Source organism: Pongo pygmaeus, chromosome 9 (genome assembly GCF_028885625.2).
Source record: "Pongo pygmaeus isolate AG05252 chromosome 9, NHGRI_mPonPyg2-v2.0_pri, whole genome shotgun sequence".
NCBI classification, from domain to species: Eukaryota; Metazoa; Chordata; class Mammalia; order Primates; family Hominidae; genus Pongo; species Pongo pygmaeus.
In genome coordinates, this window is record NC_072382.2 from 23,143,642 (window position 1) to 23,160,889 (window position 17,248).

General features: G+C 45.1%; 1 protein-coding gene across 1 annotated transcript; it reads right to left on the reverse strand.

Annotated features, from left to right (window-relative positions):
- Positions 1-4,772: 4,772 nt before the first annotated feature.
- ACCSL (1-aminocyclopropane-1-carboxylate synthase homolog (inactive) like) lies at positions 4,773-16,776 on the reverse strand. Its single transcript, XM_054437895.2, has 14 exons — positions 16,217-16,776; positions 14,645-14,704; positions 14,144-14,214; positions 13,362-13,431; positions 13,047-13,113; positions 12,006-12,103; positions 11,697-11,774; positions 11,259-11,359; positions 9,477-9,566; positions 8,683-8,728; positions 8,442-8,583; positions 6,296-6,438; positions 6,056-6,209; positions 4,773-4,912 (listed from the first exon to the last, which is right to left on the reverse strand). The coding sequence occupies exons 1-14, from the start codon at positions 16,718-16,720 to the stop codon at positions 4,830-4,832; spliced, it is 1,707 nt and encodes a 568-aa protein (XP_054293870.2). The 5' UTR covers positions 16,721-16,776; the 3' UTR covers positions 4,773-4,829.
- Positions 16,777-17,248: the final 472 nt, after the last annotated feature.

Consider the following 17,248-nt stretch of genomic DNA (forward strand, 5'->3'; position numbering starts at 1 on the left):
CTGCACTCAGCCAAAATGTTTTTGTAAATTAGCCAGACTTGATGACATGTGCCTGTTGTTTCAGCTACTTGGGAGGCTGAGGTGGGAGGATCACTTGAGCCCAGAAGGTAGAGGCTGCAGTGAATATGATTGTGCCACTGCACTCCCACCTGGGTGTTTGCGAGACTCTGTCTAAAAAAAAAAAATTACATACATATATATATATGTATGTATACACACACACACATATAATTTCAAAAGTATTTTTCAAACTCTGCCCTAAGCTCTACATATTCTGGCAATGGGTACAGTGGGCATCCAGGTCCCAGGTAGAGCTGCAATCTCTGAGGTGCCTTGAATGGGAAAGTCTTCTTTCCCCATGAAAGGAAATAAGCAGAATCTCTCAATACAGGTATGGCTGGGAAGACATGGCTGTCTTCTGGCCATTCCACTTCTTGTCTTCACTTTTACCTTGCCACTAGCTAACACTGTGACCTTGAGCAACTCTCATGACTTTTTTGGCCCTTACTGTTTTCTTCTGTAAGATAAGGAAGCCATTATTTTCCTCTATTTAAATCTTAATTCTATGTAATTCACATCTCAGTGAATGCCTGTTATGTGCCAGGTCTCTGTGAAGTGCAAGGATACGGTGATGAGCAAGACAAACCAAAGCCTGCATGATTGATTGGGAAGGCCAACTTACAATGTGGGGACTATTTTAAAAAGACTATTTACTGGGTACCATGGAAGCATACAGCGGGGGGATTTAACCCCACGAAACAACAAACACAGGCATTTGTCCTACGTGGAAGACATACACACACATTACATTAAATGTGAATTGACTAAAGATCAATTAAAAGATCATCAGACTGGACAAAACAGCAAGAATCAAGCATATGGTGTGTGCAGGAGACACACTTTAAATACAAAAACAAATGGTCAAAGGTAAAAATGTGACAAAAAAACAAGCAAATAATCATAAAAAAAGCTGATGTGTTCATATTGGTATCTGATAGGCTGCAAGACAAAAATAATTAAAAATAAAATGGGGCATTTTAGAATAAAATGATTAATTTATCAGGATGACAATCTTAAAAGTCTATGCTTGTAATAACAAAGCTTCAAAATACGTGAAGCAGAAACTGACAGAACGAAAACGAGAAAAGACAAGTTCATAATAATTGGAAAATTTTATACCACTCTCTCGGTGATAGAATAAATGGATCAGAAGACACTAAGGATCAGAACTTTTGGACATTATACAAAAATTTAATCTAATTGACATTTATAGAACACCATCCCTAATACCACAGAATATACTTCTTTTCAAGTGCAAATGAAACATTAAGATAGACCACATGCTGTAAACAAATCTGGCCATAAACTGTCTTAATAAGTTTCAAAGGATTGAAACCATAGAGTACATTCTCTAGTCACAATGAAATTAAAGTAGAAATCATTAACAAAGAAATCTGAACAGTCCCCACATATTTGGAAACTAAGTTACATATGCTGAGCAAACCATTGATTTAAAAAAAGAAATCACAAGGGAAATTAGAAAATATTTTGAATGATTAAAAACCAGCAGATCAAAGTTTATGGAATGTAGCTAAAATAATGCTAAGTGAGAAATGAATAGCTTGTAATGCATATATTTGAAACCAACTTAAAACAAATCATCTAAGCTTCCACATTAAGAAGCTAGAAAAAAAGAGCAAATTAAACCCAAAGTAAATAGAAAGAAATAAAGATAAGAGCAGAAATGAAGGCGAAACGAGAAAAATCAATGAAACCGAAAGTTGGTTCTTTGAAAAGTTCCATACAGTTGATAAACAGTTAGATTGACTGAAACTCATTTTTTTTTGCAGAATTTTGCTTCTTAGTTCAGCTAAAACTGGGTTCTTGTCACACCACAAGGAAGGATTAGGAACATGGACACATTGAAGGGTGAGGGGAACGGAATTTACTGGGTGAAAAGGAAAAAAGAAAAATACTGTCAGCAGAGCGATAGGGGGTCCTGCTAACAGGCCCCCAACTCACACATTGAATCCCAGGCCACCACACAGGAATTGAAGAGGCCAGGCTCCTCCCGGCTGAGCATGGCCACAGCTTCCCTTGGCTCCATCTTGTTCTCTCAGTGCACAGCTGGGTTGGAGATTCTCCGGAGACCCTCCCCGTAATCTCCCTCCTGCATGTATCAATTTCAGTATCAGGAAAGGAAAAGGAGATACCACTAACGATCCTAAATATATTAAAAGGATAACAGAATATTTATAACCAATTTTAAGTCAATAATTAAACTTAGATGAAATAGACAAACTTTGTTGAAAGGCACAAATAACCAAATCTGATACAAGAAATAGAAAACTTGAACTGTCTCAGAAATTGAATTTATAAGTAAAAGCCGTCCCACAAAAAAAAAAAAAAAAAAAAAAAGCCTCCAGGCCCTTATGGTTTTACAGCTGAATTCAACCAAGTATTTAAAGGTTGAAGAAGTTTTTGGACACAAACTTCTAGAAAATTCAGGAAGGAACAGTTTCCCAAACATCTATGAAACCAGTATTAATCATGATACTGAAACTAACAATGCATTACAAAAAAAAAATTATAGAATGATGTCCCTCTTGAATGTAAAATTCTTAAAATAGCAAACCAAACCCAATGGTATATAAAAGGACAATGCATCATGACCAAATGGGGTTTATTGCAGCAATGTGAAGTTGCTTTAACATTAAGAAATCAATGTAATTTACCACATTGGTAAGAGAAAAATCATATCTCTACAGATGTAGATGAAAAACATCTAACAACATTGAACCCTCATACATGGTAAAATCCCAGCAAACTAGTAATAGAAGGAAACTTTATTAGATAAGGGGCAGAATGAAAAATACAGTAACATCATACTCAAGAGCAGAAGATTGCACTCAATGCTGCTAAGACTGAGAACAAGGCAAGCTGTCCTCTCAACCACTTTTATTCAACATTATACTAGAGGTTTTTTAAAAAGAGCTATATCAGTCAGGAGCGGTGGCTCAGCTTGTAATCCCAGCACTTTGGGAGGCCGAGGCAGGCGGATCACTTGAGGTCAGGAGTTTGAGACAAGCCTGGCCAACACAGTAAAACCCTGTCTCTACTAAAGATATAAAAATTAGCTGGGCGAGGTGGCACGTGCCTGTAGTCACAGCTGCTACAGGCAGGAGAATCGCTGAACCAGCGGCAGAGGTTGCAGTGAGATTGCACCGCTGCACTCCAACCTGGGCGACAGAGTGAGACTGTCTCAACAACAACAACAACAACAAAACACACACACACACACACACACACAAGAAAACTGACGAGAATAAACAAATGTGGATTCGGAGCAAGTACGGCCACAAACCCAAGTGACTAAGGCCACCAGTTGGTACTGTGAGCTCTTTCTTCATCCATAAAATGGTGGTAGCCCCTTCTCTGCCCACTTCACAGTATCGGCGCTCTGACATGCAAGGTCTTTGCAGAGAAACTGTTTCTCTGATGTTTGAACAGCTGAAAACATTAGAAATGGAAATGGACAACCCCAGATGCTAGGAACTGAATGTGTATCCCCAACATTCATATTTGAAATCCTAACCCCCAAGGTGATGGTATTAGAAGGTGAGCCCTTTGAAAGGTGATTTAGTCATGAAGGCAGAGGAAGCCCTCTCACCCCTTCTGCCACGTGAGATGACACTGGGAAGATGGGACCCTCAACAGATGCCAAATCTCCCAGGGCCTTGAACTTGGCCTTTCCAGCCTCCAGAACTGTGAGAAAGATTTGTTTCTAAGCCATCCACTTTGTGATATTTTCATATTATAAAGCAGCTAAGACATCAAGCTTGTCAGATTTTTTTTTTCTTTTTTGTAGAGACAGGGTCTTACTCTATCACCAGGCTGGAGTACAGTGGCACGATATGGTTCACTGCAGGCTTGGCCTCCTGGACTTAAGCGAGCCTCCCACCTCAGCCTCCTGAATAGCTGGGACTAGAGGCACACATCACCACACCCAGCTAATTTTATTTTTTGTAGAGACAGGGTCTCGGTTGCCCAGGCTGGTCTCGAACACCTGGCCTCAAGCCATTCTCTGGCCTCAGCCTCCAAAAGTGCTGGGATTACAGGCATGAGCCACCATACCCAGCAAGAGACTTTAAAAGCCTTTTGGGAAGGTAAAATTGGAACAAACTCTAGTATTTGGAAGCAGGAATACCTGCAATTGTACTCCCACCTGCCTCTTAGCAGGTCATGTGGAAGGGGATGTGATTTCATAAGAATCTTATAGAACATTGCATCCAACACCTGGAAAATGGCCCATCAGTTAAGGATGACTTCTTTCTTTTTCTGGCCTGCTCTAGACAGTATTCTTTACATAGAACCTGCCTTAGAATTTAAAAATTAAGGAGGGCAGAAAATCATCTGGCTTCCAAAGATGATTATGAAGAATATAAGCAAGAAAATAAGATGGGCTTAGAATTTAAAAGTATAGAATTTATTAGGTACTGAATATAAAAATAAACCATCTAAATATGGGCCCAGAGAGCTCCCTTTATTTCTCCAGGTGTCTCTAGGCCTTTCCACCCCAACCCCAATAAAAACGTTTTGCATATATAATGGCTAGCAAAGACTAAAAAGATAGAAAGCTTCCAAAGACAGCAGGCACTCAGCTTAAGGAGGGTGACAATCAGGTCAGATGAGATCTTCCTGGAGGAGCCCACCATTTTCTCCATCGCAACACTGACAAAAAGACACCCTGGCCTTCTGGGCCAGAGGCTGACATTAGGGGGTCCATGAGCAAGTGATGGGCTGGAACTGCTGGTTGGGAGGCAGACTGCCTACTCCCTCATTGCATCCTCCAACTGCTTCACTATCAAAGCCTCCTTCTGCTCCTGCAGCACGTCACAGAACCGACGCATGGCTAGAGGGTCCAAATGGGGACAGAGAGAAATAGTGATTTAGTAAGTTTGCAGGTGGGTCCCAGACATACCCAGGTCATGGTCAACCATAAAAGCCTCTCATTCAGGGATCCTGAACTTCAGCCCTCCCACCTTTGGGATGGATTTCCAAGTCTACATGTTGCATCCCTGATTTCTTTTTGAATATCATTGTTATGTCAGCCTGCGAGACATCTCAATGTCTTGTATCAAAGCCTGTACTCTCGGGCTTATGGCCTTGGCCTAATCAGGATTTCTGTTTGCCTCTAGTGTCTCTTCACTCAGCCTATCTTCTATGCCAGCTCAAAAGAATTCTGCAACAAAAACCTTCATGAGAATGAACAATTCACTGCTATATTCCCAGCGGGTAGAACAGCATCTGGCATTTAGTGGAATGCAATAAATAAATGTTCACATGAATGTCCCATTCTCTATAACCTCAGAGGAGAATCTAAACTCTCTAGTATGGCATACAGGGACTTCCATGGTCATCTGCGTATCCATCTCACTCACTAGGCTGCCAGCCCCACAAGGGCAGAGTACTACTTTTTTTGAGGTTTTTTGTTTGTTTGTTTTTGTTTTCTTAAAACAGAGTCTCACTCTGTTGCCCAGGCTGGAGTGCAGTGGCGCAATCTCAGCTCACTGCAACCTCCACCTCCCAGGTTCAAGCAATTCTCCTACCTCAGCCCCCTGAGTAGCTGGGACTACAGGCGTGCGCCGCCACGCATGGCTAATTTTTTGTATTTTTAGTAAAGACAGGGTTTCACCATGCTGGCCAGGCTGGTCTCGAACTCCTGATCTCATGATCCACCCACCTCGGCCTCCCAAAGTGCTGGGATTACAGGCATAAGACACTGCACCCAGCCTCAGAGTACTACTTTTTAGCTTGTGGTCCCAATGCCTCATTCAATGGCAGTCACAGAACAGATACCCCAAATGGGTAATGAATGGATAGGTGCTTGAGGTACATATCAGTTCTTGTTTGCAAGAACACCTAACTAAAGATAGACATGGAAACAGGGAATAAAGGGCTAGATCTATAGGATGTTTAAGGGGGGTGGGGGAGAAGATTGAGATATTAAGTTGATGGGGCATCTTCAAAGGATTGGGAGGTCAGCTCCACTCACCCAATTTTAGCCGGGGGAGCTCATCTGCAAAGATGAGGCGGAACCAGCCTGGTTCCTTACACATATAGGTTTTGCCACGGGATAACAATAACTTGTTTTTCAGGAAGCGGCAATAGAGGAGCCGTTCTTCTTCAAATGTACAGGGATCCAGGTACTAGGGAGGGCAGAGGAACAGAACTGAGCCCAAGACCCAGCTGGCAGGTCTGCCCGAGAACACCTGTCCTCATTCCCAGAACACACCTTTTTCAAGTTGATCCAGACATAGAGGCCAGAGCTGCGGTTGTGAAAAGGGATCTCCAATGCCTTCAGCTCGGCAGTGATGTACTTGTGAGCTTCCCGGAGCCGGTAGCAATTGGTGGGTAGGTATACTTTGTCGATCCATTCTGGATGGGTAGAGGAAAAACACTGTCACAGATATTACTACAGAAATCTACTGAGAGTTCCTTCCCAAATGCTCCCTCCTGGGCTTCATGCAAGTTTGTTTGTTTGTTTTTGTTTTGTTTGTTCGTTTGTTTAAAAAAAACAAACGAACAAACAAAAAAAACCAGAGTTTCCCTCTGTCACCCAGGCTGGAGTGCAGTGGCACAATCTCGGCACACTGCAATCTCCGCCTCCTTGACTCAAGTGATTCTCATGTCTCAGCCTTCCAAGTAACTGGGACTACAGGCATACGCCACCACACCCAGCTTATTTTTGTATTTTTAGTTGAGATGGGGTTTCACCATGTTGGCCAGGCTGGTCTCAAACTCCTGGCCTCAAGTGATCCATCTGCCTCTGCCTCCCAAAGTGCTGGGATTTTAGGTGTTAGCTACTACACCCTGCAAGCTATTTCTAAGACCAACTCTAGTATGTTTGAGCTGATGGTGTCCACATCTAATACACCCACCTCATATTTAAGGCTCTGATAGAGACACTGGGCTTCTCAAAGGTCTAGTAGGAAAGTTCTCTTTGAGTTCACAGCCCTGAGGCAAGGAGTCAATCCCCTAATAGGGGTTGATGCTGCTGTTGTTAACTGGGCAAGCAGCAGGGACTTGCAGCTCCTACCACCCGAATTTGAGCCTCATACAATGGAGTCGGAGAACTATATGTGTGCCTGGGGATGCTCTTAGCCAATTGCCCTCAGCATTTATAGAACAGAACCACTTGGGGAGCTGTTAGAAGCCCTGATGCTCAGGCTATATCAGGATCTTTGAAGATGGAACACACGTCAGTATTTAAGCTCCCTGGGAAACTCCCATGTCCATCCAAGATTGAGGACTAGCGTTCAAGGGGCTGGGATCTGGTTTCTGCCAAGTATCAAAGGTCTTGATATCTAGAGAAGCATTCAGTTGGATTTCTCCTATCTACCTCTCTTCCCTCCCAGAGCTGAAAGCAAATTGTTTTCTAAATCAGCAAATATAATGACATCAATTTGTTTCATTATATCCCAGCTATTAATTAAAACTTCCAGCTTGGTATCTGTTCTATTACAGGGAACTAAAGAAAGTGAGTCTCTAAGCTTGGGCTATGGCTTTAAAGGGGAAAGTCCCTTCTGAGGCCAGCATTCACTTGAGATCCAAGCGAGGGGATGATGAATCTAGGTGCTACAGGCCTAGCCACACCAACTTGCCCAAATGGCAGCTCTTCTTTGGCCACCTTGGAAGATGAGATTATGTTGTATTAGAAGAGTCAGAGTGTTTGTTTTGTTTTTGTTTTTATAATCTTTGTCTAAAGCAAACGGGGTTTTGTGGGGGGGGAATCTATATTCACATAAAGACTAATTTCTGAAGTTCCTACCTTCACAACTTATAGTAGGATTAGCCATCCCACATCTGGGCAGAACACAAGCTACCAGACATCCAAAATTAAAGCTCGTCCTGTGTTTTTTTGTTTTTGTTTTTTGAGACAAGAGTTTCACTTTTTCTACCCAGACTGGAGTCATGGCGCTGTCTTGGCTCACTGCAACCTCTGCCTTCTGGGTTCAGGAGATTCTCCTGCCTCAGCTCCCGAAGTAGCTGGGATTACAGGCGTTTGCCACTATGCCTGGCTAATTTTGCATTTTTAGTAGAGACCGGGTTTCACCTTGTTGGCCAGGCTGGTCTCAAACTCCTGGCCTCAAGTGATCCACCCACCTCGGCCTCCCAAAGTGCTGGGATTACAGGCGTGAGCCACCACGCCTGGCCTCATCCTGTGTTTTAAAACAGCACCTCCATCTTCTGCCTACACCCTGCAGTGTTATCTGCCCTATCTTGCCCTCCTTCAAACTTCATATCTTACCACAGTTAAATCTGAGACAGAAAATAGGGTCTCAGTATATTAAGGGCACATCAGAGGCCCAAGCAAATCCAAGAAGTCCCCATGGCCATGAGGTCCAGCCAACATGCTGGCCTGTGCTAGAGCTCAGTACCTGTGTTCTGGAGCAGTTGACACAGTTTGTGCTGGGCGATGCCAGAAATACTGTGGAGGTAACCAAAGGCACTCACAGCAGAGGCCACCTCCCTGTTGTGGGTGTACAGAGCACCAAAGCGGAAGCCAGAGATGCCAAAATCCTAGAGGAAGAAAAGCAGGAACAGGAACAAGTGTTTTGTCTGCCTTCTATTCCTGGCTCCTCCTCCTTCCCTAGCCAAGGAGAGAAAGCAATGGCTCACCTTACTGGTACCCCAGATCACATGGGTCCTGTTGCTATCAGGCAAACTGAAGAAGAAATGGAAAAATTAACTAAGGTTATAGAGAAATAGTTGATGAAGATTTGGGGTATAAGAGGGGAAAGTAGACTTGAGGTTGTTCCTAGACAGAAGGGCCTATAGGGCCCAAATTTCAAGAAACAGTTGTCCCAGTTAAGCCAGGAAGTCAACACAAGGTATCCCTGAAGACCTAGAGGGCACAGAACCCAAGTGCCCACTGAATGAAGTCTAGGGCCTTCAGCCTGACATGTGGCTCTCCTACAGCTTGGCCAAAGCCACCTTCCTGGCAGTTGGCTCTTCAGATGTGGGTCACCATCATTTCTAGAACGTGCCTGAGTATTTCCTACTGCTCCACCTTTGGTGAAGCTGTTCCTTCTGCCAGGCATTTCCTTCCCTTGCTTTGAATGCTGGAATCCCATCTCTACAGCCAGATACTACCCTTCAGAAGGTTCTGCCTTCTTTTTCTTTCCCTGTGCTCTACTTATCAAGAAGCTCCTACCCTGGCATTTTATGAGGCTTTATTTTGACCTTTGACAGTAGACTTTCTACCTTGACCTCAAATTATCTTGTATACAAAATGGCATACAGACTAGAAGACATTTAGAGGGAAAGATGATGCTTTGTTTGTATTCACAGCCCCTGTGGGCAGTTAACTGGCTATGTGCTAGGAACTGAGTTAAGTTCATGTCACATAAACTCACCCTGCAAAACAAGAACCTTGTGGTTCTCGTTCCCAACTCCAGCTGAGACCAGCTCACCTTTTCATGCTCAGAACACTGTGGAATGTGATGGATTCATCAAACACAGACAGCATGTAAATCTCATCTATGATCACATGTAGGTTATACCTGTAGATTAGATGAAAGAAGGAGAACAAGATCTAGCTTCTCTCTAATCTTTTTTCTTTGCATGCTTTTCACAAGCATCTTTGTAATCTTAAGTCATGTCTTTTATGGTGTTCTCTGGACATAGATCATGCACTCCTACTGCCCCAGCAGCCCATCTGACCCTCCAAGGGGCATAGTAAGGTAGATGGGGTGGTACATCAGAAGGGACCCTTAGACCTAGCTTGGGGGTAATGGGAAGGAACAGGATGCAAAAGACACATATGAGAACATCTTGTCTAACCTTAGCTAACCATTCAACCATCAAGCAGAGACTATGGGAAGAGGTTGGGTAGCCCAGAGAATTTTTAACTGGTAGAGTCAGGAGCTCCTAACTGCTTATGTGCCTCATTCATTCTCCCAACAATCCTCAGTACTGTCATCTCCATTTTAGATGAAGAAACTAAGGCGGGCCGGGCATGGTGGTTCAGGCCTGTAATCCCAGCACCTTGGGAGGCCAAGGTGGGTGGATCATGAGGTCAGGAGTTCAAGACCAGGCTGGTCAACATCGTGGAACCCTGTCTCTACTAAAAATACAAAAATTAGCTGGGTGTGTTGGCGCATGCCTGCAGCTGTAGCTACTCAGGAGGTGGAGGCAGGAGAATTGCTTGAACCCAGGAGGCAGAGGTTGCAGTGAGCTGAGATCCCACCACTGCACTCCAGCCTGGGTGACAGAGAGAGACTCCATCTCAAAAAAAACAAAAAACAAAAAAAAAAGAAAGAAAGAAAAAAAGAAACTAAGGCTCTGAGCTGTAAAGTCAATTCCCTCAATTAGCAGGTGCTATAGCTGGGAGGTGAACCCATTCTATCCAATTCTTGCCTACCTCCTCTAGCATTTTTCCTCCTGACCACACGCTGCACCATTCATTGGTCTGTGTTAGTCATGAAGTTTGACTAAGTCTGTTTCTTATGGAAAATGGAAGTTTATAATTTCTAGAACATGCTCTTAGAAAGGAATGTGAAGTTCTGTAGGAACACGTCTTCATCCCACAAGGTCTGAGAGTGTCTTCCTCGGCACTCCAGCTCAAGTGGCTTCGGAAATGGATGCTGGGAGAAAGTACTTAAGCTTAAGTAGAAAAGTAACAAATTATATATTTTTAAGTGACATATTTCTCAGAAAACAAAACTATATTTTGACTGTTATATAAATGTCAATACATAGGCTGAGGCTAGAAAGGAAATGGCAAAAAATTTGAAGTGGTAAGCATGTGATTGCGTTTTCCTTCATTTTAATTTCAGTTAGTTTTATATAACTCTGCAAAGTATAGTGTATAGTGAGACCATTTAGGGTAAATTACTTTTTGAGACAAAGTCTCACTCTATTGCCTAGGCTGGAGTACAGTGGCACGATCTCAGCTCACTGCAACCTCCTCCTCCCAGGCTCAAGCAATTCTCATGTCTCAGCCTCCCACGTAGCTGGGATAGTAGGTGCCCACCATGATACCTGGTTAATTTTTGTATTTTTAGTAGAGACAAGGTTTCACCCTGTTGGCCAGGCTGGTCTCGAACTCTTGACCTCAAGTGATCCACTGCCTCGGCCTCCCAAAGTGCTGGGATTACAGGCATGTGCCACCAGATCTGGCTCTTGACTACTTGACTATAAGTGATGGGAATCCTTTCAAGAAACATTACCTAGTCTCAAGTCTCAACTCATACCTCTTGGCAAATTCCAGGTATTTCATCAGTGAGTCTGGGGAGTAGATGTCACCCAGAGGATTCTGAGGGTTGATTAGCACAAGGCCTCGGACCTTTTTCCCCTAAGAAAAACCCAAATATAACTGAGTGAATACAAGTCCTTAGCATCTACCCTAAATTCAGCCAAGGATCTTTTACAGGTAAGGCACCCAAAAAGGCCTAGGTAGGGTCTTGAAGCAGCAACTACTATACTGCCCCAAGAGGGGGAACAGGAAGGAAGTCAGGGGCTGCCATAACATCCCCATAGGACTAGAGGGACACACCCCTGGATCATTCACTGTCTCTTCCAACTAAGGACAGCCCACCAGGTCTTGGTGAACAAGCAGTACCAGAATTTCAATACTCAAACCCCTTTTAGGACTTGCAGTGGCCATCCTAAAAATATGGTTCCCTCCTTACCTCAAGCCTAGCTTCAAGCAGGGCTTCCTCTAACTTGTCCACAGTGAGCTGGAAAGGATGGGTGTTTGTAACAGTGACCTGGAAGAGAAACACTATGTGAGAAGTGTCTCTTAAAATCTAAGTCTTGATTCCTCATTCCCATAAGCCCCGCAATCCTCTGCCTTCATACCAGAGTGCCAGTCCACATGCCTTCTCCATCCCTACCCAACCACTTAGATGGGTAGAAAGCAAGCCCCTCTACCCCTTTAAGTGTCCCCAGAACAGTCCATTGTCTAGGCATACTGAGCAGGGAAGGGGCCCCATTCAGACCTCACTCTCCAGGTGGACAGGAATCAACTCAACCTTTGCATACAGGCGGGAGCTAAAGGCAAAGCCACCATAGAAGGGAGCAGGGACCAGGAAGCCCTCTGGAAACACAGAGAGACAGAGCTATCAGTCCAAAGTCTCCCAATCAGAGCCTGTTGCCAGCCTCCCCAAACTAGCAAAGCTATTGACAGAAAAAAAGTCAGTTTCATGATCCTTTCTACCTGGGGATTAATGCTCTTGGGTTCAGGTGCTATGAAAGTTATCCATTATTATAGACATCACTGGGGGAAACAAAACTCTAGTTTCTTCTTTGCGGGTACACTACAGAAGAAGAGGGAAGAATATCACTGAGTAACTCAGAATCCAGGGCACAAGTCAAGTGAGGCTCACTAGCAGATGGAGCAATGGTTATTAGGAAAGTCTCAACTGATTCAGGCCAAATATCAGAGGTCAAGGTCCATGCACAAGGAGGGCTCCAGTTATTTGGACCTGGTGATCTCACGTTCTTTTCTTCCCATCCATTTGGCCTTACTGATGAGCTAAGAGAAGCTCCTTTGCATGAAAGGGACTATCTTAGCCACTTCTTTTGATGCATCCAGAGCTCTTTAACGTTGGAGCCTCTTGCTTAAGCATTGTTACGGGGGAGGGTCAGAACAGTCCACTCAACCTTGTTGGGTCCAGGACTAATTAGCCTTTTTCTGAAGAGATAAGAAATCTATATTATCTGAGCCCATTGCCATGGCTGTCTGTATTGCAGCTGAGCCCAAAAGCCCAGCCATGAACATAGTAGGTAGGCTCCCATCATCATTCCTGGGGCATACCTCCTTGAGGTCCATCATGTCTCTCTTCCATTAAATGGAGAATCCAAACCCCTTGTTACCACAGAAATAGGAAGATAACCTAGTCAGTGTGGGAGAAGACCCACCACTTTTGGGAAAAGGCCTTGAGTCAGGATGCTCTTCTTCCTCAAAGTCCAGTGCCCGTGTGTTCCTACCCATGTTGCTAGTATTTCACTGAGAGTGAAAGCAGAGCCCACTGACTTACCGCCTGGATCACACAGAACCATGGCCAGGGCAGAGAAGACAGAGCAGCAGCCATTTAGAACCACCACCTGAAGACAACACATGAGGGGCAGAAGTCAAGACCAATACCTATGTGAGAAAGGGTAGCCATGCTTTCTCCATCCCCCTGGGCAGAAGAGGCACAGGGAGCCTCCTCAGTTGGGACACATTGGCCTTCATGCTGCCCTGGCCCTGAGAGTCTTCACTGGTTCTCCTTGTACCCCCTAGAAAGGGCAGAGCATCCTCCAAGCATATAGCCCTCCACCAGGGTGGCAGCAAGGCTGGGAAACTGACTCACGTTTTCTGGGTCAAGTCGGGTAGGTGCCCTGCAGTAGTAGGTCAGGAACCGGGCCACTTCTTCCCGCAGGCTGTAAACAGACCGAGAGAGACCTTGTGGCTTCTGGGCCCCTTTCCTCACTCATGATCTAGATGGTCATTGTCCAGCCTAACAGGGACCTTTTCTATTCAGTCCAACCTCATATTACAGGGCTACTGACTAAGACCATCAACTCCCCAAGTCACACACACAAGAAATGAGAGTTGGGACAAGAACTCAGGCCTTGGCCGGGCGCAGTGGCTCACACCTGTAATCCCAGCACTTTGGGAGGCCAAGGCGGGCAGATCACAAGGTCAGGAGATCAAGACCAAGCTGGCTAACATGGTGAAACCCCGTCTCTACTAAAAATACAAAAAATTAGCTGGGTGTGGTGGCGTGCGCCTGTAGTCCCAGCTACTCGGGAGGCTGAGGCAGGAGAATGGCCTGAATCCAGGGGGCAGAGCCTGCAGTGAGCTGGGATAGCACCACTGCACTCCAGTCTGGGTGACAGAGTGAGACTCCATCTCAAAAAAAAAAAAAAAAAAAGAACTCAGGCCTTTTGAATTATTCCTACTATACCGGAATAACTATTCCTACTATACCAGGCTGCCTCCTGATGAAGTTTTGCTCTAGGCATTTTCTAGAAGTTATTACTCAAAGAGATAGGGAGGTAACCAACCAGGAATTTGGTGCCTTGAATCCTCCTTCTGGATAAGGACAGCTGCCTGTGGGACCAAGAGACTCTAAATCTGAAGGTCACTTACAATGGCTGCCCTCTCCAATCAGGGTACTGAAGCAAGGTGTCCGCAATGCAGTTCATGTCACTTTGTTGCAACTGTTGACAAATAGAACATGAAGACAGTTAGGCCAGGGAAGTCCAAGAGGCCTCATCCTACTCCTAGTTTGTACATGAGTGTTTGCCCTCCACATACATGACCTCCTGGAAAGGGAATGGGTATATACACTGCATGCTCCTTAATGAATAGAGGCTACCATCTTGTCATAAATTACACAAGTAGATACCTCACTGGGAAGTATTTGACCCAGAGGTTCCCATAGCAACTTTCCCACCGTATACCTAATCAGAGAATACCTCTGGACAGTCAGCAAGGCCAGGAGGTTAAATGTGCTATTCTAGAAGCTATTTCTTCACTCCTCTTCCCAGGCTCCTATGTCTCACCCCTGTATTTACCATAGCTGAGGAGCATGCTAGGGGGACTAAGCCTTGAAGGGGTGGGTCCCAACACAGCCCAGAACATCCTTACTCTTTCAGTCATCAGATCCATGCAGAGCTTGTTCTCACTGGTGCCAAGGTTAATGAAGCCCTGGAGATGGAAGGAATCCAAGATCAGGTCAGTCCTCCTGCTCCACCCTATATAGATCCCTTGAAACATTAGTTCAAATGGAGATCTCACTGCCCATGAGGCAATTCAATCCAAATTTGACAACTTTATGCGTTAGGAAAGCTTTCCATGAACCCAAAATAGTACAGCTTGCAAATTTCCGCATTAGAGCCACATAAATAAGTTATGTCCTATCGACCAGTCATTGAGTTCTTATTATGTGCCAGATACTAGACTAAGTGCTTCAGGTGAGTTGTCTTAATTCCTGAGAAGAAGGTTCTATATAATCCAATTTAAAGAGTGAAGTTTAGAAAAGTTGAATAACCTACTAGCCATGTGACCTTGGGTGATAGGTAGAACTCTACCTACCTGACGCCTGAGCCTGGACCCTTAATCTCCAAGGCCCCACCTGGCACCTACCTCTGCTACTTCTCCTTACACATTAGGGCCTTCTAAGTTATTAGAGGAGAAGAGAGATGGGAACAGAAGGGGAAGGTATAGCTAATGTTACCCTCCACCCTCTGGCTGGAGAGCTGCTAAGGACCCCCTTTCCTGGAAGCCTTTCATCAGTTCCCCATCGCCCTTAGGGTAACATCCCTTTTTTTTTTTTTTTGAGATAGGGTCCCACTCTGTCACCCAGGCTGGAGTGCAGTGGCGCGATCTCAGCTCACTGCAACCTCCACCTGCTGGGGTCAAGTGATCCTTCCACCTTAGCTTCCCAGATAGTTGGGACTATAGGTGTGTGCCACCACGCCTGGCTAGTTTTTGTATTTTTTGTAGAGATGAGGTTTCACCATGTTTCCCTGGCTGGTCTCGAATTCCTGGACTTGAGTGATCCACCAACCTTGGCCTCCCAAAGTGCTGGGATTACAGGCATAAGCCACCACGCCTGGCCCCTTTAGGGTAACATCTTAACACCTCCCATCCACCTCTGTTCACACCTCCTGCCACAGCACCAGTGGTCCCTACTCTGGCCATTGGACCTCCTTTCCCAATAGCTCCTAGCCCTTCGCATCTTGAAGGTTTCACGTGTGCTGTTCCTCCTGCCTGGAGGGTCATGGCCATGGCCATCACCACATGGCTGGCTGATTCAGCCTTTAAGACGTCTTCCCAGACCACCTGAAGTGGGCATCCCTTTCATGTTCTTGGGAAGATTATTAATGTCTGTGCCCCAGTGGCTGACCCCATTCATCACTATGCTGAGTTCTATAATGGCAGGCTCATTTGTCCCTGTGACCTCAGGAGCCAACTCCTAATAATTAAGACCTGGGATTTAGGGAGAGGGAGGGATTTGGGAGTGGAAGGAGTTCTCCAACTTTCTGGGGCATGTCACTTTATTTCTGTAATTACTCCCTTATCTGCAAGATGACAAGAGTGCCCATTTCATAAGGCTATAAAGAATGAGAGCATATACAGCACTTGGCCCAGGACTCAGTAAATCCAAGTGACTGGAGCCCGTGAGGCTGCTGCCCACCCCCCACCCCAAATTCTCACCAAGGTGTTCTTGTCCTTATGATATTTATCTTTTTGGTAGGCATTGTAGTCCTGGAAGCTCGACTGATAGAAGACAGAGATGTCAATCCCACGGTTGGATAGGTCACGGCTGACAAAGGCAGCTTCACAATCACTCAGCTGGGGAACTGGATCAGGCTGCCCAGACAGTTGGGCCCTCTGCCCATATCTGACATCACCCCTAGAGTCCTCAGAAGGAAGAGGCACTTGGAGCTCCAGGCCACTCGTGGCCCCAGACTGTAGGAGGTTGATCATCCGGCATATTAAGCGACTCAGAAGGGCTTCATGCTCACAGACGGCCTCAGTGTGCCTCCTTTCCTCCAGCGACAGGCCCTGTCTGCTCGTCAGCTGCACGAAGTGCTCCGTCATGGCCTGCTGCAAGTGCAGCGTTATCTCCAACAGCTGGATATAGATGCTGTGGTCTCTGGGGACCTGGCCTCTCCTCTGACCAGAGGGCACAGGAAGGGTGTCTGACCGATGACTCATACTTCGGGTATCTTTACTGGCCTCTGCAGGCTGCCTGGCACCTACGGAGAAAGAGACCATTGACAATGGAGCAAAGGAGGATCTCCTGGACCCTCAGGTCCAGGAATGGATGGAGACAGAACAGATCTCAGGTCTGTTATTCTCACTTCCATGCCTTGGTTATATGACCAGATTGGTTCATGAAGAGTTACCTACTCATTAGGGCAATGAGTACGTGGCCTCAAGCCTAGACACTGAGTGCTCTGCTTAAATGGCATTAGAATGTGTTCTGAGGAAGAGCAGGCGGATATGAACAAGGAGGCTCTGGATTTTCCACCCCATTCTTCAACCTGAGCAATTCCTGTTTTGTTTGGTTAAATAGGAAAAAAGGGTTTCTACTGCTCAAAACAATCACCATCACTACCCCTGAGTAAAACATTCTGCTAGAATAAACTAATGCCTGAGGGCCAAATCTGGCCTGCCACTTATTTTTGTAGATAGTTTTATTGGAACACAGCCCCATTCATTTATTTATGTCTTGATTATGGC

Coding starts and splice junctions, on each gene's coding strand:
- ACCSL (XM_054437895.2), bottom strand. CDS start 16,720: ATGAGTCATCGGTCAGACACCCTTCCTGTGCCCTCTGGTCAGAGGAGA. Junction 13,432..14,143: donor GATTGGAGAGGGCAGCCATT/GTAAGTGACCTT, acceptor GTCTGTTTACAG/CCTGCGGGAAGAAGTGGCCC. Junction 6,439..8,441: donor TCAACTGCTCCAGAACACAG/GTACTGAGCTCT, acceptor CTACCCATCCAG/AATGGATCGACAAAGTATAC.